Raw genomic sequence first — 24812 nt, forward strand, 5'->3', positions numbered from 1 at the left:
AAACAAGGCGAGGACAAGGATCATATTTTTTTCTGCTCTCATCATCTTGGAGCTGGATGGTTGCCGCAAACTGCTCGAGAAGAAAAACACCACCCATTACTGGATTATTGATTTCGTTGATTTTTCACAGCTTTCAGGAAAAGGTGCAGTGACACTAACTTTACACGATGCCTCCGAAGAGAGAAGAGTTTTCTTCTGCTATCAACAAGAGATTAATAACATAACCAGTTTCTTCATCACGACTGAAAGAGATCCGCCCATCCGACTATCTAGTTACATGGAACTGCGAGGGAGCCGCGGGCCCATGGGCGGCCAGGACCTGAGGGGTCAGGGGTTAGCTTTCGGCATCGCGGCTCCCGGGATCGCGGGCAGCTCGGTAATAACAGCAGTGCAGCAGCAGGAATACTCAGCCGGCATCTGGCTCCGCAGGAAGGACAAACTAGAACACGTAAGTTCTGAATAATATGGAGCTGAGGTCTGAGAGACAGATGGAAGAAGGCTGAGACAAAGAGCAGGGCTCGAAAATGTTTTTGCTCTGAGTCGTTTCTCTAAAACATGAATATTCAAGACATGCAACTTTGTATGTGATGAAATATTAAATCCTTTGAATTAAAGGTAGGGACAACTGAAATGGAATTCAATAAATTGGAATAAGCTGTAGAGGTTAAATTGTTTGGTTGTTTTGTAAAATGTGAACATAAATTCAACTAAAACATCAAAAAAAAGAAAATTACATGTTTAATATATGGATAAATTAGCAGAAAACTACTTTACGCTGGAATAACAATGTTTTATAGGCAATTTTGATGATGTGAAATTTGCTGGTCCCAGTATTTTCCGTGTTTTCAGCTTCTTTCTGTTTAACACGATTGATAATGAACTGGTGGTTAAACCCCAAAAATTTGTTGTTTGAATTTATTACCTTGAGCTCTAGGAAGTTGTGATTGCAATTCTCATTTCTTACATTTTATAATTTTATAATTTTATAAAGTGAAAAAAGCAGTACAGGAAGTATTCCAGCTGGACGCATCATGGCTGCCTCACATATCCTGCGTCTGTTTGGTGCGTCGGTTGTGCACAACCTCAGAAATTAATGCATGCAAGGCGTCAGTGCTGCACTTTGTTTTCTATAACAGAGGAGTTAGAAGGTCCTCAGCAGACTTGCAGCTTGCAGGTGAACGCTATCAGCATTTTACAGAGGGCTGCTGCATGAGTGTAGAGATGAAGCGTCGGGGAAACGACTGGAAATAGGTGTGTGTTGAATATTTGATGCTGGAGGGGAACAGAGCCACGTCCAGGGAGCTGCTTTCTAAGCACGTCTGCAAAAGGATGATGAATCAGCCAGTCCTTCTTCCTGCAGACACACACACACACACACACACACACACACACACACACACACACACACACACACACACACACACACACACACACACACACACACACACAAAACACACTCACTTAAAACGCACACATGCTCATTTTTACCCCAGTCACTATAGCTTCATGGACCCTGGATCAGGGGTAAATGGGGAGTGTGAATTATTTAAGCATCAACAAATAAAAACATAATGTGCAGCTTTCTTGGAACAATGATTATCGCTGACTGACACATTTCAGCTCTTGTGCACTGAGGTCACAGCGGTTGCATTTCTCAAACTACATAAGTGCATCTAAGTGGATTTAATACCCTTAAGAATCTGATTAATGACTCTATGGATGTATGTTATGTAAACCTCTGCTCTGCACTTTGACTAATGACAAGCTATGATTTACATGCTTGGTTTCTGATGTGCATTTTGCGCTGTGGTTAATATTAAATTGAAGTTTGTGTTGTGTTGGATACAAAGTGTGCTCACTGCCTTTAAGATGGAGGTAGATGAGGCAGCAGCTGACGGACGGGCAGACACACGGAGGCTGACTCTGCATGAGAGACGGTAACATTTGAAGGTTTGGCAGCTCAAAGTGGAGCCGGCTCCCCACGCTCTTTGCATTTTCAATTTCATGGTGACCGATGTATAGACGTAAGTCTGAAGTAACATTCGTCAAACTATATAAGACTCTGAGGCTTTTTCTCCTTGAGCTGCACAAAGAGGTTTCTATTTTTTATCTCCCCTCAGGTTGTTGGAGCTGAGCTTTAACATGTGGAGCCTACAGATAGATTTAGTTTTTGCTGCTTAGGTTTTGAGATCCATCTTTGATATTTAATTTTTTGGTTTCACTTTTCTGTAACATTGGGAGAAAAGATTTGATGATTTAAATAATCAGGCAGGTTTAGGGGACTGATGCCTGCAATTTGGTGCAGATCAAAACAAATCTGGATAAATAATTTAAATGTGGTTTAATTAGGAAACTGTTGGGTATGGACTCTATGTAATATGATTTAAAAAAGATTCACTCCTGTTGCTTGTTCTCTAGGTTTAGATGGAGAGTGAGATGTACTAAGAAACAGTTCCTTATTTAACCCAAAGGGTATTTCCACAGTAATGTCAGGTTTACACAGTTGAGTTTCGAGGGAAGTTAAACTCAGTTACACATCGGTTGATCTTCAAAGATTTCCAGTCGTCAATTTAATCCCAACAAATCCCTCTGATAAATGGTGAATCCTCCACGAAGAGACCGGAGCCTCATTAATGCTCCTGTGGGCATTTCCTCCGAGCTGAACAAAGCTCTGTGAGCTGCTCCTCACGCTCAGTTATCCTGTACAGACCCTTTGTCTCCACCACTCATCCGACTTGTGTCAGTTAAAGCTGGACAGACTCTTGTTCTCCTTTTATTTACGAGTTGACAGATATTTATTTCTCAGCCGGCAAAGCTCATGTTGAGATCTGAGCTGCTGCTGACTCTCAGTTCAAGTGAGGAAACTCAGGAGGATTTTTGTCATTAATAACTCTTCAGGCTACGTCAATACATTTCCTTTCCCCATCCACACGAACAAGCCTGACAGACACATCACGTGACCACTCACATACACAGAACTTGCGTGTGTTGGTGTGCAGATGCAGGAATTAGCTCCACTAACAGCTCATCTCGTACCCATGGAAGCAGTTGTATTGTTGTAAAATATAGAATTTAACTGCCCAACAGACCACAGGGTCGGAAACGCTTTTAATGTATGATGTGTTCTCCATTGTTAGACGAGGTTAAAGCCAGTTGTTTTCCTCCAGAAGGGGATCATGTGATAGGAGTCTGACGAATCAGCGAAGGCTACGCGATGACGGTAGAGATCTGCGGTGTCTACGTCAAAGACGTTTCTAGACTTCTCTGTTTTAGTGGCTATAAAACTCCAGAGAAGTGTAGACTATGACTGTGATTATTTGTCACAGACGAGTGTGATTGGTTAATTAAGGCTGTTTTTATACCAATTAGAGAGGAATTCACTCTGTGTCAGTGACAGGAAGCAGTATTTTTCGCTGCATTCACAGGTTTCATGGATCTTCAGCAGAAACTCCGACAGGGAGAGAGGTTTCTGTGGGAGCTGCGGCAAATTGCATCAGATTAGAAGTGGTCCCTTTGGAAGCCTTTGGCCACGAGCTTGCTGTCATCAGTCATCTACTCACATCATTGTGTGGGATACTGGGTACCCATTAAAGTGACGGGTCGGGGTATTTGGCTTCCTGTTTGACAGTTTGGCTCAAGTTCAGCTCCACTTTAATGCAACAGCAACTGGATTTAAAGCCTCTGGCTGTAATGAAAGGTGTCTGCTCTGCTGTGTGTGATGTTGAAGATTTAATCTAATTATTTCCTCTCTGTCCGTCAAGTCACGCTGCTTGTCAGTCATCTTGATGTCATCGAATCCCCTCCCAGTCCAGCCAGTTGGACACAACCAGCAATGAATCCCTTTACTATGGTGTCTCTTGTTGTTCCTCAACACGTCGTCCCAGCAGCTCAGTGAAACGGCTGTATGGGGGCTGCTCATTTGACACAATGAGCAGCAGAGGGAGCTGTTGCCTCGTGTGAGAAACTACAAACAGAGGAAAGTTGAACGTGTCTCTGCATGAACTTTTGTGCAGGTGTGTGTTACATGTGCCGTGATAATGAGCGTCTCTCTGTTTGAAGCATGATGGCCCTCAGTTTCCTGTATGTGAGCTTTTAATCTCCTTCGTCTCATTTACTGTAATTGGCTGGCATCACGCACACAAACACACAAACACACACACACACACACACACACACACACACACACACACACACACACACACACACACACACACACACACACACAGACACACAGGAACCACATGGTGATTGATGGTGGTAATTGTCTGGAAGCCGCTCATACTTTTTCATGCGATGAACTAATTTTGCAATTAGCTGAGACTCATTAGACTCAGTGTGTGTGTGTGTGTGTGTGTGTGTGTGTGTGTGTGTGTGTGTGTGTGTGTGTGTGTGTGTGTGTGTTTCAGAAAGAGAAATTATAACCGAAGTGTGTTTGAGTGTGATCGTGCTGTACTTGTCCTGAAGTGCTGAAGAGGGATTTAACCGTGTAGTGTCAGTATCTGTGTGAGCATCTCCTCTGCATCTCTTATGGAGAAACTCTTCAGCTCAACATGTCTTGAATAGAACAGAATAATAATTTCCTTATGAAGCTTCTCCGCTATTAAACGAGTTGGCACACAGTGTAAACAGATGCCATTCATCAGCTGATGTGTGGTTCATCACAGAGGTCTGGAAATGTCTCAGCTCGTATCTCACTGTGCAGCAGGATGTAAAAAGAAAAAACATCCACAAGCTGCCTGGCTTCTGTACCAGTGTTATCTGACACTGGCCAGAGAGAAGCAGCGGCAGCTTGACCTTTTACTGAGCTGGAGCTGATGCCTGAAGACCGACAGTGAAATGACCTGAATCACGAAGCAAACTGTCAATACGCCACAGGTGCAGGAAAAAGACTCCCTTCATGTTCGTTTGTGAAAAATCACGTGATATGCCTCCCTCTCCACAATCCTCTACAACCTCCCAGTTTGTTGGTGTGTTTATTTCCCATCTCTCCCATTGCTTGTCAATGCCTCCGCTGCCCTATACGTCAGTGTCACTGCCCCTCAATCACCCCAGCACCCCCCCCTATAGGCTCTGACAGGGGTGCTACTAGAGATATTTGGTCAACACTCCCCCATTATATCAATGTAATCTTATCTGGGGAACCTACGTTCTGCTCCTGCAATAAACCTTTCAAAGGTGAGTTGTCTGACTGAACTGTGTTTAATATCCTCTGGTGTTTTCATGCTGCTGCTGTGACCCTGCAGTGTCTCCTCAGGGATGAAACCTCAAAGACACACACAGAGACGATTTTCAGAGAGTTCAGAGGAAGTCACAGCAGGTAGAGACGGAGCCGATCACACATTCTGACAATCAACCAATTAAGCGACTTCAGAGAAGTGATCAACAGCTCGTATACTGTAGATCCCTGAGAGGCTCTGACTGCAACAAACACACATTAGAGATGAATGTGTTTGGATTTGAATCCTCTTAGAACCACACATGTGAAACTTTAGCGATTAATGTACGTCAGAGACGCATTTTCAAACTTTTAAACACCATTTGAAGCCGTTCACATTCCCAGACGTCTTGATTGTTTGCTATTCTTGCTACCTCCGTCAAGGTCACCCCTGTGTGTTTGTTTGTCAGCAAGATCACACAAAAAACGAATTTCCACAAAACCTGGTGGAAGGACCAGGCACATTTGGAGAACTGATATCTATGAGTGAGTGAAATTTGGTGCAGCTTGATTGGATTGAAGGAAACTGTTCCGCTATTCAACAACTGCTAATCTCGTTTTTAAGCGTCAACTGTTCTGTTAAAGAGATTTAGACACAGTGAGAAAAAAAGGATGCTCCTGTCACCATCACTATTGAAATAAACAAGAAGAATATCCCATAATACAGATGTGCAGCTCCGTCAACCGGAAAGAAAAAACAATCTTAAATGTCGTCCTCGTAGTGATTTGTGAAAGTTTGCCGGGAGAAGTAATTATGTTTGTGATTGGGATTTTATTGCCAGTGCAGTAAAGCTGGAGGGTAAAGCAGCAGGTGGGAATATAAAAGTTTATAGGAGCTTTAACTGTGAAAAAACCATTTCCTGTCTTCTATTCTGTTCTTTTCTCTGCATCATCTCTTTTCTCATCTCCCTCTCTCTGGCCTGTGAAGTGTGACAGCACCCTCTGTTGGCTGTGCTCTGTCTGCACACAGCTGCAGGGCAGACCGCCTTTAAAAGATTTACTATCCCTGCTCTGCATCTGAGCAGGAGCTGCACTGCATCTCAATGTGCTGCCAATATTACTATTGCATTCTGAAGAGACAACCGGCGAGCATCACTTCATGATGCGTGCGTTTGATGCCAGTGAACTCGCTCAGCCTGAGATTCACTCCTGGACATTGTGTAGCATCTCTTTCTGTACGTGCAACACCTCTGTGTCAGTGGCAAAGCTAATCAGGAAAAAGGATGCATTAGTGTGTGTGTGTGTGTGTGTGTGTGTGTGTGTGTGTGTGTGTGTGTGCGTGTGTGCACTTTGTAATACTTTGTAACTGTTAAATCAAATAGATCTTGTCATGTACATTTGTTATATTTCCAACCTGATTCATGAGAACAAATTGTATTAAAAAGAGAAAGGGGCGTGTACAATCACACAGAGATTAATTAGACCAGAGGAAAGGGAGGACAGGGCAGAGCTCACTGTGACGCACAGTGGGAACAGAGAGGAGATGGACAGTGAAAAAAAGAAAAAAGAAAAGAGGAGCATCTATTTAGTGTCCGTATGGGAGAACAGGGAAATGTGAGCTTTCTATTAGAGGGAGAGGGTGGGGAGATATAGAGGGAGAGAGAGAGGGAGGGAGGGAGAGAGAGAGAGAGAGTCAGAGGTAGGTGGACGAACACATGATACTGTGAGATGAGAGGAGAGGAGGAAAGTGAGACAGAGATGAAAAGGGAGGAAAGGAAGGAGGACAGGAAACATCAAGAGCGGAGAGTGAGATGATAGAAAAACATAGATGACTGACAAAGTGTAGGTAGGTAGATAGATAGATAGATAGATAGATAGATAGATAGCATCATGATAAGATTTAGGTGTGTTCTGCTCTGTTAGAGTTTTCATTCATACAACAGCTGGAGTGGCGAGAGGGAGCAGCACTTTCCTTCTCTCTCCATCACACACACACACACGCACACACACACACACACACACACACACACACTCCTCTGACACACATACACGTGCATTTACAAACAGCAACACACATTTTCGCTGCGTAGAGCGACGGACTCCCCTCCCCTGAGACTCCTTCTGTTAGGAGAGGAGAGGAAGCGACAGATTTTGTAGCTACAGACGTGGACACACACACACACACACACACACACAGAGAAAAGCACATGTGTTTCATAGTGGACTGGAAACTGAGGGATGCATCATGAAGGTAAGCTCTCCACTGTAAATTGTGTGTGTGTGTGTGTGTGTGTGTGTAGTTATGTGCCAAAAGCATGTTCTATCTATCTATCTATCTATCTACAGTATCTATCTATCTATCTATCTTTCTGTCTATCTATCTATCTCTTATCTATAGTTCGCCCTGTGCTCTGCAGAGTGATACTGTTCCTCAGTGGAAGTGTCAGGTGTTCAGTCTGTTCTCTGCTTCACACTCAGCTGGTGTTTTAACTGTGTGAGTGTGCATGTGTGTGGAGGTAGCGAGTCTTTAGGACATCTGTGTTCGTGGCGTTCTGCAGAGCTTCGATCCTAAAAAGCACATTTATTCCTCTGATGCAAGCAACTCAGAATTAATTATATATGTACGGTGTAGCGCACGTCCGGGCATCTGGACCAGTGTGGTGGTATATTGTTCAGTGGTGCTGTGACTGATGTACATCTGATTATCATGCATAAGTTAGGATTGCAGGTAACCAGCCTGCATGTTTAACAACAGCCTCACAGCTCCTTTAGTTATTTTATAGCCTGTGAATCCCTGATGCTGAACATGCAGGCAGCACGTACAGCATGTAGGATTTAGCAGGATTCATGTGCAGAATATAATTTTCACCTTGAACTAAGAATCCCTGCACCCTAAAAATTGCTGGGTTGAAAATAACTAAATTTGTGTTAACGCAGTTACCAAGTGCTGAGTCAAGTGTGGACCGATCCAACACTGGGTTCTTACAAACTATACATTATTGGGTTAAAATGACAAAAAGTATTGATGAAATAAAACTGTAGTCAAATTATGAAGGTGAAAGATGAAACAAGCACATTGTACCAGTCGTTCTTTATTATTAATTCATTTATACAAGCAGAATTTGCAGCATATAAATGATAATTCAGATGCATGTTGGCACAACTACACCAAAAACACAGGGATGTGCCATTTAATATGTTTCACATTCATAGATGTTCTTTGTTGAGAAACCTAAACAGACAGTAGTTACTGTACATTCCAGCTGTCTGAGCTCTCATCGCCTTAACACTGTCTGATACCCAACAAAGATGGTGTTATTGATGGCTAGAAATAAACCCTTCATATCTAGAACAATAATAAAACTCTATTTCGAGCAGGTCCTCTTTCACAGAGTCCGCTCGGTTGCACCTCCTTGTTTCTACACAAGCCCACAACAGACAAAGAAAACACTTTTAGACCTTTAGTGTTTTCACGTATACTGAAAGGTGTATTCAGTCAGTTGCAATCTTAAACCTCACCACTAGATGTAACTAAGTCCAACTCTGTGGTCCTTTAATAATAATAACTCTATTTGTATAAAGTTACAGAAATGATCTGCAGTTTTTCCTTTTGGTCACCATTTATTGTTGCAAAGGGGTGAAAGCTGTCTCTCATCTATTTATTTACAGCATCTATTCATTATGTCAATTCTACCATTGAGTTTCTTGGAAGAAGCACAGGGTTAAACTTGTTTGGGGCATAGTTTGCGTACATGGATGTTTACAAGGTTAAACAGGGGCAGCAGCTGAAACTGCAGCTTCACATATATTATTTATATATATACTGTTGTTATTTCTGCATCATTTATTAGGGAAAATTCTAAAGCACGGCTTATGAATACCTCTTTAACTGATGTAAGTGCAGTTCTCTATGGAAGATTTGAGATATTAGCTTAGATATTAGCTTATTTGCAATCATGGTGGAGAATGGAGTATGAAAATGTGTCATAGAATCTGTGCACCAGAGACATTTTTCAGATTGTAAATGTCTCGCTCGGCATTGCCACTTGATTTAGTTTCATAGATCCTGATCATAAATGTAAGATTATTTATAATCTATATACATTCACTGGCTCTATTAGGTGGTTTATAGTGATTCAAAACGAATAACAGCCGTGAAAAGAAAATCATACTTTTATGGTTGGGCCATTAAAACTACATTTAGAAACATACATAGAGAATCATAGACTTTACATGAAGATGGACGACATGACAGCCCCACAAAAATGAAACTAAATCATGTTGAACGCCCCCTGGTGGTTGGCTGCAGTATATGTCATAAACCACACCTCCTCCATGTTGGCAGATGGGACATGGAGCAAACTAAACTATTTCAGTAAGTTTGGTTTTAATTAGTTATTTTGATAAAAACAGGCAGAAATGTCATTATTGACATCACCAGAATATCCAGCTACGTTTTTTGTTCAACGGGAGACAGCGTCGTCCATCTTTACTTCCTGTCTGTGGTGTGACTTTGCATGAGTAATACAGGAGCACATTTCCTCAGAAATCAAAGGAAGGGGACAGACTCAGCTCGCCCCTGTCGTCTCGCTGTGGACTGCCCAGCTCCCATTGGCTCCTTAAGACTGAATCGCTGATCAGTGCACTATACGTGACTCAGACCCATTACCAGGCAGCGAGTATTACTGTAGCAGTCAAATCATTATAAGTCTAAACAAGCTGAAGACCTTTAGATTCTGCTTTCCTCTTTACCGAGACTCCATCTTTCTTTCTTTCTTTCTTCAATTCATCCTCGTCATCCCTGTGCCTTTGTGCCTCCTGCTGCCTTCAGTCGTTCAGCATGGGTGCACAGATTACTGCTGCAGAAACGAGCTGCTGGGCCCAAAGCAGGCCAACATCCAAGTCTGACCTACTACACTTAGAGTGTCGCTCTGTGGAGGGGAGGGGAGAGAGAGTGATGGGGAGGGAGGAAGATGGGAAATGGGGAAACGGGAAGAGAAGAGAAGAGAAGAGAAGAGAAGAGAAGAGAAGAGAAGAGAAGAGAAGAGAAGAGAAGAGAAGAGAAGAAGATTGAAGGCTGACCGAGAATAGATGGTGTGGCAGATGTATAAAAGTCTTTCGTAATGCTGCTCACAGACAGCATCAGTATACCCGGTACACACACTAACACACACACCCAGACGCAGTAGCCATCAGACCCTGGTGCAAAGCGCCGGCAGAGAGGAGAGCCCAAAACACCTGAAACTGTATCCATGGCAACCAAACTACTGGCTGCCGCATGTTAAACAATGGGACAGATCCTGTGATATTTCTTCTTTCTGACCAGACGTCACCTCCCGAAGAGGCTTGTTGACGCTGAAGGTTCAAGTTTTGGAATAAGCAGAAGTTCAGGGTTAAAGTCGGACTCACTGAACGTATGGAGTCCATAAACTTGCTCTAAATTATTTTATTACAATAAACTGTAACAAAGGATTAGAGGTTTGTGCCGCAGCATGAATCTGAAGCTGTATTACTGCGCTGAATTGAATGTTGTTTCCAATAAATATACATGAGGTAATGAGCTAGTAAAGGTCCGTGCTGTCTTAGCCGTCCCGGTCACATACGTCCAATGTTTGATATTCGGTCATAAAACATTTCAGCAGTGTGAAGAGCTTTGATTTATTTGTTCTGTAGCCAGAAGGACGTTATAGATAATAAGCTTTGAAAAGAAATAATGTAAAATCTCTGGATCAAATCAAACTTTGATGTAGAACTGCACACACATAAATTAGTATCAGGTGGAATTCTTTTTGTGACATTTATTTATGCTTCTTTAAAAAATTAAAAAACATAGATAAAAATGTTAATGACAGACCTTAATGGCTTTGTTGTCTTTAAGTCGCTGGTATAGTCTAAAAATAAAAAGTTGTTCAGTAGCCAAAATAACAAAAAAGAAATGAGAATAAAAGAATTATTATAATTATAATTATTTTACAGAAAGCGTCCTACTGACCAATGACTGTGAATATTTATAATAAAAGGGACCTGGAAGTGGAAAAACTAAATGGGATGCAGCCACATTAAGGCCACTGCTGATGCCTGTGGTTTTTATGCTATGAAAACATCTATCACCTATTGAAACAACCATTGTGTTAAGATTGTGTTAAGGTGTGGTTAGGTTTCAGGCAATAACACACACACACACACACACACACACACACACACACACACACACACACACACACACACACACACACACACACACACACACACACACATTTCTACCTTAGGTAAGACACACTATCCATCATTTATGTGTTAATAAGGTTTAACCAGCCAAAACAAACAACACCTCTCAGAACATAACAAGATCTCAGCAGAGAACACAGTCTTATTTATCAAAGCATCAATTATGGATGGACGAGAGGAGAAAGGAGGAGTAGAGGAGGAGTAGAGGAGAGGAGAGGAGAGGAGAGGAGAGAAGAGGAGAGGAGGATGTTGACTTTTTAACTGGTCAGAAACAAATATGATTCAACCCTAATTCTTATTTAAATTACGTGATGATCACTTTGTCATATATAGACTTCTACTCCCCTGCACATTTTATTGATATGCATGAACTTTGCAGTTTTGACACAAGAGTGAGAGGGATTGAATTTCCATGAGTATAATTTTACAGTTTTATTGTTGTCGTCTAAATGACAAATGGCTCCATTGTAAAACCAGTGGTGTGGATTTCTAACAGCCGTAAATCCTGCAACTTCTTGACGTGTGGACTGTGCGTGTTTGTGCACATGTTTGTCCTTGATGTTCCGTGTGTGCAGGCCGAGCACAAGGCTCCTCCATCATGTTAATGTCTTAGTGCACAACACAAGTGCACTAATCACCTCCTGCTTCACTCTGCGGTTCTCATTAACTCTGCAACAAACAGCTATGTTCATTTCAATTAAATTAACACTGGGGGATACAATGTGCGTAGAGATTATTAGTTTGACAAAAAGACGTCAGCCACTTTCAGAGACTCGAAAAGAAATTAAAAAAACGTGACCTTGTCTTTGTCTCCCAGGGGCAGAACAGTTTTATGTGCTGCTGAAAAATTGAACACATACTTTTTTAATGGCCACATCTGGACGGGGCTCGGCAGGACTGCAGAGAATGTGCAGACATTTCTCTATGTGGGCGTGTTATTGTTGTTATTGCAGAAACCTCGAGATTCAGGGATTTTTAAAAGTTAGCTCCCTGCCCTGGTGTTCCCTCTGCTGCGCTGCTAAACTTCTGAATGTGCATCACATCTCACATCAGCAGCCCCGGGAGGAAGGCCAGAGAACACTGACAGGTGTTCAGGGCCGTGCACACAGTCAAATTCCCATCATGCTCTCTGCTCAGGGTAAAAAAGTTGCCTCGTGCAGAAGCAAATGCATCAGTGTCGAACAATCCAGCTTGAGCATCTAGAGTGATGCTAACTGCTTTATGCTAAAGCAGCAGCAGCATTCTGAGCTATGCTAATGACAGAGCTATATGTTAATTGTACCTTTAAAACTGTGATTAACAGTTGCAAGTGTGGGAAAAACTTGAATTCTGAACTGATGATGGCAAGTGGAAAGTTTAATGTTCAACCATCATCGCGACGCAGTATTAGCGACATATGAGTCATATGAGTCATAATATTATGAGAAAATGATTTTTGCGCATTAAAATATCGATTTCAAACATCTGCCCACTTGCTTTTCGTGGTTGAAAGACAGAAGGGAAAGGACAGGAGAGTGCCGCCATAAAGAGAGACACACAAACAGCACGTTTTACAATAACCTGAAATTGACGGTGCTGCTGTGCACCTACATGTGTTCTCCCCTGAAAGCCATCGTGACACAGACTGAATAAAACTGCTTATAACTGCTTATAAGTTCTACTTTGCAGAAAGTAGTTGGGTCTACGACTTTCTGCAAAAGGTCGTAGTGAAGAGTTGTTGCTCGGCTGTATTTTAGCTGCACTGCAGAGAGAGCTCTGTCCCCAAGGTGAGAACTTTATTCACTTATAAAAGAAAAACAACGCTGACTTTGATGCAGTGGAGAAAAAGAAAGGCAAAGACATCTGGTCCACTTCAATCAACTGAGTTGTACTTGGTATAAGCTCGTTTTAATTTCTGTTTAGAAAGTTGTCAAACAGAAATCTGCCTCATCAACGTCCACAATCAAAACAGTTTCCTGTTTGTAAAGAGTCCAGATAAATTAAATGAAACAAGGGGAGACACAGCTGAGTCTTTATGACGATGATTCGTGACGGGCTTCCTCTCTCACACTCTCTGTCTTTCTTTGTTCTCTGCCACCGTGCTAATTTAGCAGAGGCCTGTGGCTTGTCAGGGGATCAAGCCCAAGCAGCTCTACTGGCAGCGCTTTAATGAAACGCCTTTTGGCTCCCAAAGAACGTGTGCATGTGTGCGAGTGCGCGCACGTGTGTGTGTGTGTCTGTGTACACTTGCTGAGCCAGTGTAATTGAACATCCTGCTGATTCCACAACACAACGCACGCACAAGTGGTGGAGTGTAGCTGGTAGTGTCGTGAACAGTGCCAATAGGATACAGCCGCTGTTATAGAAGAGAAGAAGAGAGCGGCGGCAGGAAACGCCACTGGATGGTCGGAAGTGTGGAGGCAAATGCTCGGGTCTGCAAAAACATCTCGTTTTCTAGTAAGACGAGACGACTGTGGTAGATATAGTTCTGTAGTCAACACAAAGGGTTTGTGCTGAGCAGAATGAGTCGACTCTGCACATTAGTAATAATGATAATAATATGAATAAACTTGATATTTAAAGAACTGTTTTATCTTTTCGTAAGAGTTACAGAGTTCTTTCCACGGTAAAGAATAGAGATCACAGCTAAACCAGAAATTACAAGAGGAATCAGAAAACACTGTTAAAAGTAGATTTAAAAAATGATTTTATAAAATGATGTATTCACAAAGGTTCCCTAAAATGACTAAAGGACATTCAGAAAGTGCAAAGGCCCAACAAAGGTCTCCTTATGAAACCACATATAAATCTGCACCAAATTCCAAACTTCATTGGAAATGTTTGTACATTTTTGCCGAACTTCCCCTGTGGAGGTAATACATCTAATAATAAAAAGCAATAAAAAGAATAGAAGTAGCTGTAACAGTCCCATTTAAAATGTCAACGTGAAAACAGTGTTGGAGAGAAGAAGCAGTTTAGCTTCACTGTTACTCCACTCTCTGATTCTTAAAGGGTCAAAAGAAGCAAAGATGATAAACTCCTGAGACATTCTTCCCTCATTCTGTTTGTTGAACCTGCAGAATCTAAAAAAATCAATCCGTGCATATTCTAACAAAAGCTTTGTTTGTCTTGCACAATACTTTCAGTGCTGCTGTGTGCGCTCACATGCTTTAAGGATGGACAGAGAGTAAAGGGTTGACTGGATGGATGGACAGGGGGTTGATTAGGGGGGATAACGGGGGTCTCAGGTCCCATCATGGTCAGCAGGGCGCTCGTGTCATTTTAATGGGACTGTTGTTGACATATTGATTGCGAGAGCCCAGCCAGGATCAATGGAAGTGAGGGAGACACGAAGAGAGAGAAAGAGAGGAGTAACGTGCATGACAGTGACTGACATTCGGTTGTAATGGCTGACTGAAAGAGTTTCAGAGTGCGTTCCACAGGAATACTAACGGGCAGTGTTATAAAAGATGGCACAAATCATTTTTCATAGAGACATCTTCAGGTCTTTGGTGCAAACGCAGACATAAGCTGAGATAACAAAGGACTTCTACAACAGCCTTGAAACGAATGTACAAGACTCTCAAAGCTGAAGTCGCTCAAACTCGGCGGCTCTGTTCTGCAAAAAAGTATTTTGTACAGCACAAGGCCAGAAAAACATTGATGGAGTTTTTAGACGGTTTTCAGTCGGTTCACCCAAGGTAGAGAGAGGTACATTCTCACCGATTCCCAGTGGTGCGGCAGATAGATTTGTTATCTCGACTGGAGGTGGAGGTGAGAGCCCATTTTAAAAAAGCAGCAGGGGCAGTGTAATGGATACGTGGCTCACAGTGGAACTGGTGCCACACAGGAGATGGCAGCAATTTCCATATTTACCCTCCATGCCCGAGATTGGTATTGATCTTCTGTTCTTACTTCTACTATCTGTCCCCTCATTTATTTCATTAATATCCATGAATTATTCCCTAGGAAATTAGCTAAAATGTAAAACATCTCACAATGTCAAAAGAAATGTATATTTGCCTTTTTGTTGTGTTTCACACAAAAATTCTGCGGCTTCTTTATTGGCCCATGCTCAACCCTTCCACTAAGTTTTGTGGATGAGTTAGACTTTGCATAAGTAGTGTCCTTATCGGACATAAGGACACTACTGGGCAAGGAAAGTGATACAAACTTTGAGAAGGGGAGTCAAGAGTCAAAGAAAGTTGTCTTCTATATGTGTAAACAGTCCTGGAGTGCAGCAGACAGCTCTGAGACTTCTGGTGGGAGGAATGAGGACATAAATAAAAGGCTCAAGTAGAGTCAGTAGAGTAATAGAGTAACAGGATGTTTACAAAATCCAGAGGTCAAATTCATATTTTCGCAACTGGCAGTGTGCAAGCACTCAGAATATCCAGATACTGAATAAACAGGAAGCATGTCAGCAACATGTCAGAGCTACAGCTTCCTGTCCTGGTGTCGTCTCTGCCACTGAACTTCTGCAAGAGCTGACGTGCCAGCTCATCACTGTCACCAGCGTCCCCAGGGACACAGAAAGCTGACAGACTGTCAGGGTCATGCACACAGTGGAACTCTTCTCATGCACTTTGCTCAAAGTTATAAAAAAAAGTGCCAAATGTCTCCTCATCATGGTAACAGATCAAGAAGCTACAGCCATGCTAACTGCTCTGTGAGGCTGTAGTGAAGCACAGACTTTTTAAATTCAGTGAGAGAAGGTTAAACAACATCCGGCTTCCGGAAATGTTCACACAGTTGAACCAACAACTCTCCTATACCATCCATTAAGCATTTGAGGGTGAAAGTTAGAGTAAAGTCTCAGGTCTGCTTGCTGTAGGATTTTTACTCAAAATACTTCACCTCTGGCTTTAAGTCTTTTCCATTTCAAGTCTGAAAGTGCACAGTCACTTTGACACAAGAACAAACACACACACATAAACACTGAATTGCCTCCACCAAGAGTGACAACACATAAACTTAACCCTGCATGGCTGTAAATCTTTCTTCCTGAAGGAATCGAGAATCAATACAAGTCAAGTTTCCCCCGTCTGCAACTTTAAATTCGCCATCTTGTCAAGCTTTGTGCTTTTCTTCATGAATCACTCTCACCATTTCTCCGCCTGCCTCATACGCTGTCTCACACACAAACACGTAAACCATTTAGGGAGCGTAGATCATCCTTTCGCAGGTCAGCTTCAAGGCCAGCGCTGGCATTTGTCTTCAGCGGGCGATACTGACCTTTCTCAATTAGGTCAGTTTTTAGGTCAGACTTCAGAGGATGATGCATCTCTCACAGTCTTCGGTGTTTGAGTGTTAGTTTTGTCTTGGTCATAGTTTTTGTATTAAAAGAAAGTCAACTACTCTCGGGTCGATTTTGTGACTTACACCGTCAGTTACTGTAGATTTAGATGGATTATAAGACACATGAACATAAATGTCCCCTGTAAGTAGGTCATCATGGAGATTCTAAATCACTTATCACAGCCATCGAGTACTCATTCATCAGTCCTGATTGGATGGGACGTACAAGTGTCACCGTCCTTCCAGGGGCTGTAGTTTCATTCTCCCCAGATCGCAGAAAACCAATCAGTTTGTGTTCTCCAGGAAGAAAGGTCCATCAGTCACTATCGCTGTCGTCATGTCTGTCTGTCTTTCAGACATCGTTAACTTTCTGTCAGCCCAGGATACATTCTGCGACCACTGCGCTGCAATAGAAATCATAAATTTTGGTTTTCATTGCTACACACATGAGATACACAGCTTCTGTATCCCAGCCTCTGTAATCATCCAAACACAGACACAGAGGATTAGACTGGATGATGGATCATTTCAGCCTGCCTCTGAACAACCTCATGTGGTAGCCTTCATCGACAACAAGCCCAAAGTGGCAAATGGGGAATAGATCCGGGGGATGAAGAGTGCAGAAATGAACAGATTGAGAGGCGGGAGCACAGTCCCCCCGATGAGCGGCCGTAGATGAGTTTCTTTCCTCAGAGTGTAGGTGTGAGGGTGCATGACTGTCAGAGTAAGTCTGGGAGAGATTGGAGCTGCTGGGTCTGTTCAGCTCCGACTCGTCCCCTTCAGAGGTGATGGATGGCTTTGCCTGCAGCTTCTACAGGTGAATATAGTCTTTAATTGACAAATAGCTAAATCAGTTGAGAATCTCTTTATAGCCGAAGAGTATTTGTCACATAAATTAAATCAAGGGAGACAAATATACAGCGTGAAATATTACACCGTCAACTCAAAGAAACAGGATCAGCAGGATCGGATTGTACGACTGTATGTGTGAAGATGTGATGTAGTATCGACCCAATAAAAGTTTCAGGTCATTGTTTAACCATTAAATCTGCAACCTCACTGGTTTGGTGAACTCCAATGACTGTATATAAGATGGATGACATTACAGCTCCCCCCAAAATGCGCTGGCTGCAGTATGGGTCACACACAGGACGGTACTAGCTGTAAATCACACAGTATCAGTGCTTCATTGCCTCTTTTACCCTAAATGGGATGATAATAACCTGTTTGATGCTGTAGAAATGGGGGGGGGAGAAATCATAACCGTATACTGTATGTTGGCTGTTTCAGTATTCTCGACCAGGCCTTGTGAGTCTACCTGTCTTAAAGATAAATGATGTTGCAGCTTTATTGATTTGCACCAGTGGTATTGTGTGGATTTAGAAAAATGAAAATGACAAAGAAGTTGGTGTTACGCCAAGCACTGTTTCTGTGTGTTTGGATAGACGAGGCAGATAAAGTGCAGAAAGGTGTAAGTTTGTGCTAGAAAAAGTACAATCGCACCATCAGCCTTCTACCGTCAGAGCGTGAGTAGAAAATCTCCCGAGGAAACAGCTACATGGAAAAGAGGAATCATTGAGAAATCCCATCATCCATCTTTATGCCTTGTAAGCAGCGGGCCATCTGGACCCTTAGGGTGCATCAGTGCTGTTAATCACATCTGAGCCCGCAAGATCAAAAAACATAAAAAATCCTGTGACACAGTGTATAATTAACATGAAGAAGAGCAGAGCAATAACCGAGGGACGTGGATCACAACCCATTCAGATGCCTCCACACAGGGCATGAGGGTCACTGGATGGTTTGATGAATATGAATATATTATAGCCGTTGTGGACTTGTATGTTCTCCAGCAGCATCAAAGTTTCAAATGAGAAAAACAGCTCACAGTCTCCTGGCTCTGGCTCCTCAGTGCGAAGACGCTAGGGCAGTATCGATCGTCTCATCCAACTCTCAGCACAAAGAGAATGAGAATACATTCCAACAGCAATTTCAAAAAGTAAGACCAGGATTTCTTTACTTGGACCGAAGAGGTAGAACTGTCGGTAAAAGTACGTGTTACCAACACTTGGTAATCGAATCGCGACTGATAAGAACCAATCAGGAATCGAAAGTCACAAAAGGCCATTTTAGTTTTAGATTATTTTTTTATATGACAGTAAATGCGCTCAGTTTTAACCTCTGATTCAGTATTTAAATACAATAAATGTCACTTTCCTTGTCAACGTGAAACATTGATGGTATTACACATTTATATCCATACAAGCAGGTTATAGATGGACTTAGACGTTGTTGGTTAAAGGGATCATGGCAGCGCAGGCTTCTAGGAACAGCTCCGGTTCGACAGTCATCAACACTGAGCAGATCCGTAAAAGACTTGACAGAACACTCAGACAGATTGATAGTGGAAAATCTTCAAAGACGTGTAGCTCCGGGCTTCCTGCCATAACAAAGCAGGCACCAACAATCTGGTCAGCCATTCCTTTCTTTTATTTGACTCGTGGCGTCAAGCTGAGATGATCAGTACTTTTTCAAGTTAACCAGAGATGGAAAAAGGGCCCTCGGCCAACCAGCGACTGCGCTCTGTAATTCAAAATCAACCGGGGGTTTGCTTTCAAGACATTTCCTGCTCATTCAAACACTTCGTCCCCAGTTGTTCCTTCCACTAAACCCTCTACAGGACTTGATGCATGGCCAGTTTGCCTTTGTCTTATTGTCCCCGATGACTGATAATCCTCATAAACACTGCTCTCTTTCTCTGATAGTGAGCTCTATTGTTATGAAGCCACATCTTTATAGAGCTGCTGTGGTTGTGCTTGAGTAAGGCCAGAGCTGTTTGACTGCTCATCCGGCTGGTAGAGCACTTGAGAGCCCTGATCAGAGATTGTGCTGTTTCTCTGGAGAGAAGCAGTCAGCGTCAATTTCCTTCTGGCAGGAGAAGGTAATGGCACAAAGGTGAATGACAACATAGATGTCGTAGCACACTGTCATTTCTTAGTATTTCTTATCGTCAAAGTAGTTACCTTTGACGAGGAGGTTTGTTTTAACCTCTGTCCTTTTGTTATTTAGATGGTTGATTACGCAGAAACTACTGAACAGATTTCCTGGGGAAGGAAGGGACATGGGCCAAGAAAGAATTCATTACATTTTGGCAAGAACTGGATAAAGGGGGCGTATCCAGGACTTTATTATCACCTTCTTTAACATTTCAAGATAACAATAGATCTTGATGGGGAAAACATCTGGATATTTAGGGGACTAAAATCTAAGAGTGTATGTAATTTTGGGCAGATCTAGTCGATTGTGTTCGGCCTTGAGGTATGTGCTCCACTGAGTACCATTCTAGTTTCGGTAGATTTCAAAGTGAAAGGGGTAAAAGTAAACTAAAGTGCACCCTGATGACACAGGTCAACAGTGACTTGGCCAACAAGGGACTATGACGAGGATTTAGAAGACTACAGTTTAAAAATATCAATATATGTAGTAACATGTGGAGCTGCATTGGGGGCAGACGACAGCAGATCGCCACTTTGCTCCCTGAAGACAATATGCTGCGAAGCAATGAAGCACAAAGGGAGAATCATCAGACTGAAAGGGTCCAAACACACTGACAGAGTTCCCCCGTGCAAAACATATTCAAGGCAATGAAATCGCAAAATACACAGAACATGGTTTATAAGTGACATTGAAAGCTGTGAAATAAAACCAGACCAACTGCTAGGGGTGGTCCACCAAAACCGTTACTACGTCCAGTAGCCTGTGTAGAGCTAATGCAAATCAAACGTGTGTTCAAACAAAACGTCCACCTCGTACCATTGGCATGAAATTGGCCAATGAACCTTTTGTGCAATGTGTTTATTTACCCTAAACAAACTGTGGACTGTGTCCAAAATTACTAATTTTTCATTTTATTGTGCACTACATCACTACACTGCCCTGAAAAGCTTCCCAATGGGATAAAACAGTATCTTACATGTCATGTGCAATAAAAGAATTAGCAAACCTGCTAAATGTCTGCAAGATTAGGATCCACAGCTGTACAGCAGCGTGGCCTCAATTCATTTACAAACTCTATTTATTTCTATGCTCTATCCTGTGCATGAAAGGATTATGCACGCAGAAATTCGTGACCACATTTTCTACTGCGCATCAATGTCATTACAAAGTCCCTTGTCAATCTGCGTGGCTCGTGTCACTTTTGTGCAGACTCAGCCTTTCAAAAGGAAAATGATTGATGTGTTTTCTGCTCTCAGCTGCTCAGTCTTTCATTTTGACCGCTACATCTTGTACATACTGTATGTAAACACTTTGGCCGTCCAAGCCCTGAAGTGAACATCCCTTCAACCGCCTTCATTTTGATGAATTTCTCTGGGACCAGTCCGTCCCAACAGCCTGGAGTAAAACCTCAGGTTCACCTTGATCGCAGCCAGTAAAGAAGAATTATGACACTTGTGACACCAGATGAAAGAGATGAGTCTCCTCTATCCTGTCTTTGTCTAAATGGACACAGCCACCTTTGAATCACAACATCATCCAGCTCTGTGTCAGGAGAGCGTCTCCACATGTAGTGGCCACTTCAGTGCAGACAGACAGGGCTTTATTGTGGAAAGTAGAGATTTCTGGAAGCCGGAAACTTGGCTTATAGGATCAAACTCTTCTTTAAAATCTCTCCACAAAAGTGATTACTGGAAAATACCCCAGGCTGGAGAAGCAAGTGTGTCACTTAGACTGGGACCAGACGAGGTCACACGGAGACTTTTGTGTGATGTGGGGTCGTCGCGAGAAATACTTTGAAGCTGGGAGCTGGATTTAACACTTACGTTTAATGTAGTGCAGCAGGAGAATCCACATGTTGGCAGCAGGGGACCAACAGGTCGAGCTGATGTATTGACTCTACACTTTGAATGACATACTTATAATCTATTTTATAAAAGCTGTTTAAAGCCTGCAGTCAAGGAACTGTATCTGAGGGCACTTCCATCTAAACCTCAACATTCAACAGTGTTGGTGTAGTTAAAATTGGAAGGTTTACAACCCAATTTTTTAAGGGTTGCCATAAAATATAATGCTACAACCATATAACACTAAAACCATCAGCTAGCTAGTTTAACTTTGCATTAAGCATGTAAACAAGGAAACTTGTATAACTCTAATGTAACACAATCCGTTCCTGTTAAAGATGCTAGATTACGGTAAGCTTGCTGTTCCCCCTTGTTTCCATTCTTTCTGCCCTTACTTACGAAACGAGATACGTCCATTTCAAATGATGCAACCGTCCCTGCCCACGTGTCCTTTACGTTAGCACGGTTGTTAAGTAATACGTCCACAAGAGGGCAGCAGAGAGGCGCGAGTTACTGACAATAACAAACATGTTGATAATGTGATAATGAAGAGGTAAAAGTAGCTGTTCGACCCTGTTTGTAAAGTTTCTTACCAACTTGCAAAGTCTCTCCTCACAAAGATCCGCCATTGTTGAAATGTCTTCCTCATGTCCTGTCAACTCAACTGAACTATTGGCTACACTGCCCCCCATGGTTCCTGGTGGTACCGCTCTGTTCTGTCTGTTCTGTCTGTACTTTACTCTGAAACTAACGCGGAGTACGGACAGAAGCTCTGTCCTTCTCCGTACATGTATCCAATCCATAAATGAGTCTTTAGATGACAGTCTGCTGGCTACACGGTATTATTTCCCATGACAGTGACAGAAGAGATGTAAACAGCCTCAGACAGTAAACATCGTATAATGATGGTCATAACTTCATCAACTATATCTCCACACAACAATGAGAGAGAGAGGGAGCAGCCGGACAGTTTATTGGAAATGACGTGCATCCAAACACACTCACAAAGAAAGTTGCCTCCTCAGCAGTAACACAACATGACAGCGCCCTGTCGGATATATCTGCTCTCTTACTGTCACTCATTCTACACTCTACCACTTCAAAGCTACTGTAGATAAATACATCAGATGCAAGGAAACAAACACGCAAGATAACAGACTAGTTGTGTGTGTGTGTAAATGCTGGAACCTGATAGCAGCCGGATCAGAGAAACTGAATTCGGTTGTTATCGCTGTTATTTTATCTTTATTAAACATCCTGTGGGACAAAGACATCATAGACAAATCACTTTATTATTGAAGGACAATTGAGTGATTTCAACCAACCAATGGAGATGAAAGCTATTGTGGTAGCAGTGGCCTTGAACTTAAGAATTTGAGCTTAACGTGTCCCTACAGTTACAGATTGTTTACAAAGTTAACTGTCAATATCATAGACTGTATATAAAGATTGACGACATGACAACATGACAACCATATCATCTAGATTGCCCCCTAGTGGCTGGCAGCAGGATAGGTCATAAAGTCTAACCTGTCCCATGTTAGCAGATGGAACATAGACAAAGTACACAGCTCTTATGTCTGTTAATGTTCATTTTTCAGGTAATTTGGGATTAAATTAGTTATTTGATGCTATACAATAGAGAAATTTAATGATTGATCGCTGAGACTGACATTTTTATAAATTTAAAAGGTGATTAAAAACTTCCATGCAAACCTGAAAAAAAACCCCAAAACATAGTGGTATAATGTATAACGTTCATTTAACTCCATGTGAGTGTTGCTTGAATGTGACAAATGAGTTGATGGTAAACATTGGTGCAGAAAACCAGGACTGCAGTTGCAATAGTCGAGAGAGAGAGTGTGTGTGTGTGTGTGTGTGTGTGTGTGTGTGTTCAGCAGCAATGTGTACATTATACATCACCTGAAAGCATACAAACACTACAGCCTTAATCCATAAATCCAGTACAGTGTCCAGATTACAGTAAGTGAAAAGAACACTTAGGGTGAAAGATTACAACGTCTGCTCGCTCTCTGTTCAGCCAACAGCTTTCCTGTGTGATGCGGTCAGCTGCACGTCAGAGTCAACAAAGGTCCCGACAAGAAGAGAAAACCACAGCATGCGCAGTAAACACGGTGGCACTTCATTGCAACAACACCCTAATGAAGAATGCACAAGCTTCGAGGGATTGATTTGGTTTAGATTTACTGTATTTTTGTAAGATAAATGTCCGTGCGGTTGTTGCATCGTGCAAAAAAAAAGACAAGTCTATAAATAAGGCATTGTTCTTTGATCCTGAGAGTTTTCTAAAACAAAAGGAGGTTGTAGTTGTGCTGCAAATATCTCACTGGGAAGTTTCTTCTGTGTTTGCGTCAGTGTCAAGTAGCGTTTCAGGGCAGATGTTTTTTAAAGAGGTATCACACTGTATGATTAATCATCATCATGGGGGAAGCTGGACTCTACCTTTCACCCAGGATTTTAAATCCAGCGCTCTTATACTGGAATACATCTATTGCTATAAAACATGTTGTAGACCAGGAGCTCAATGTAGGTTTTTTAGATAAATAGTCATTCAGTCTCCTGTGCAGCAGTATTGGCTGCTATAACTCAGAGTGCGTTACAGTCAGTCCTGACCCAATCAGTGTAGTGTTGCACTCTCTCTCTCTCCCTCCTCCTTCCTCCTCTTCTTCTTTCCCTTCCTTTCCCTCTTTCTCTCCTCGTCTCCATAAACATCTGCATTCAAACCCCACTGAAAACAAGCCTCCAGCCTCCAACTCATCCTATCACCAGGCTTGGGGTGATCTGGTGCTCCGCCCATCCTTCCTTGCATCCAAACAACATGTGCATCGCTCCGAGCGCTCATTATAAAGAATTAGAGGCGGATATGTTTTTGATAGTTTGCCCAGATTCCTGTTGTGTTGTTGGTGTGGGGTAAACTTCTCCACCCCTCTGAGCAGCCTGGCTCCTCGTTCACACCACGCATCGACAATGAGGAAACACTCATTAAAGGATAATTGGGCCCCTGATATTCTTTTGTAGGTGGAGTGGCTATATGACTTCAACTGGATGATCTCATAGCTCACTGCAATACTTTGAATATATTTCTCCGGTATTTCACCAAGTGTATGATGATAAAGTGGCACAATAAGAGCATGACACTAATTTGAGAGTAGAACTCCACCAAGGCCCAACAGTCATGTTCGCTTGGATGAAACTATTGAAGATACATACGATAAACTGTTGATTCACTGCTGAATCCATAATGAACTACACATTGGTGGTTACAGGTTTCTCATCCTATTTGTTACCAT

At 42.3% G+C, this 24812-nt stretch overlaps 1 protein-coding gene across 2 annotated transcripts in view; it reads left to right on the top strand.

Annotated features, from left to right (window-relative positions):
- Window positions 1-277: 277 nt before the first annotated feature.
- Window positions 278-24812, top strand: part of LOC118119351 (inactive phospholipase D5) — a 44833-nt gene continuing 20298 nt past the window's right edge. Inside the window, exon 1 of one of the 2 annotated variants that reach the window (XM_035173240.2) lies at window positions 278-448. In XM_035173240.2, coding sequence (XP_035029131.1) covers window positions 278-448 — 171 coding nt within the window. Of the gene's footprint in view, window positions 449-6891; window positions 7407-24812 lie in introns of those variants that run through there. The other variant, XM_047342444.1, reaches the window with a different exon arrangement.

This window comes from Hippoglossus stenolepis, chromosome 12 (assembly GCF_022539355.2).
Source record: "Hippoglossus stenolepis isolate QCI-W04-F060 chromosome 12, HSTE1.2, whole genome shotgun sequence".
Classification (NCBI taxonomy): domain Eukaryota; kingdom Metazoa; phylum Chordata; class Actinopteri; order Pleuronectiformes; family Pleuronectidae; genus Hippoglossus; species Hippoglossus stenolepis.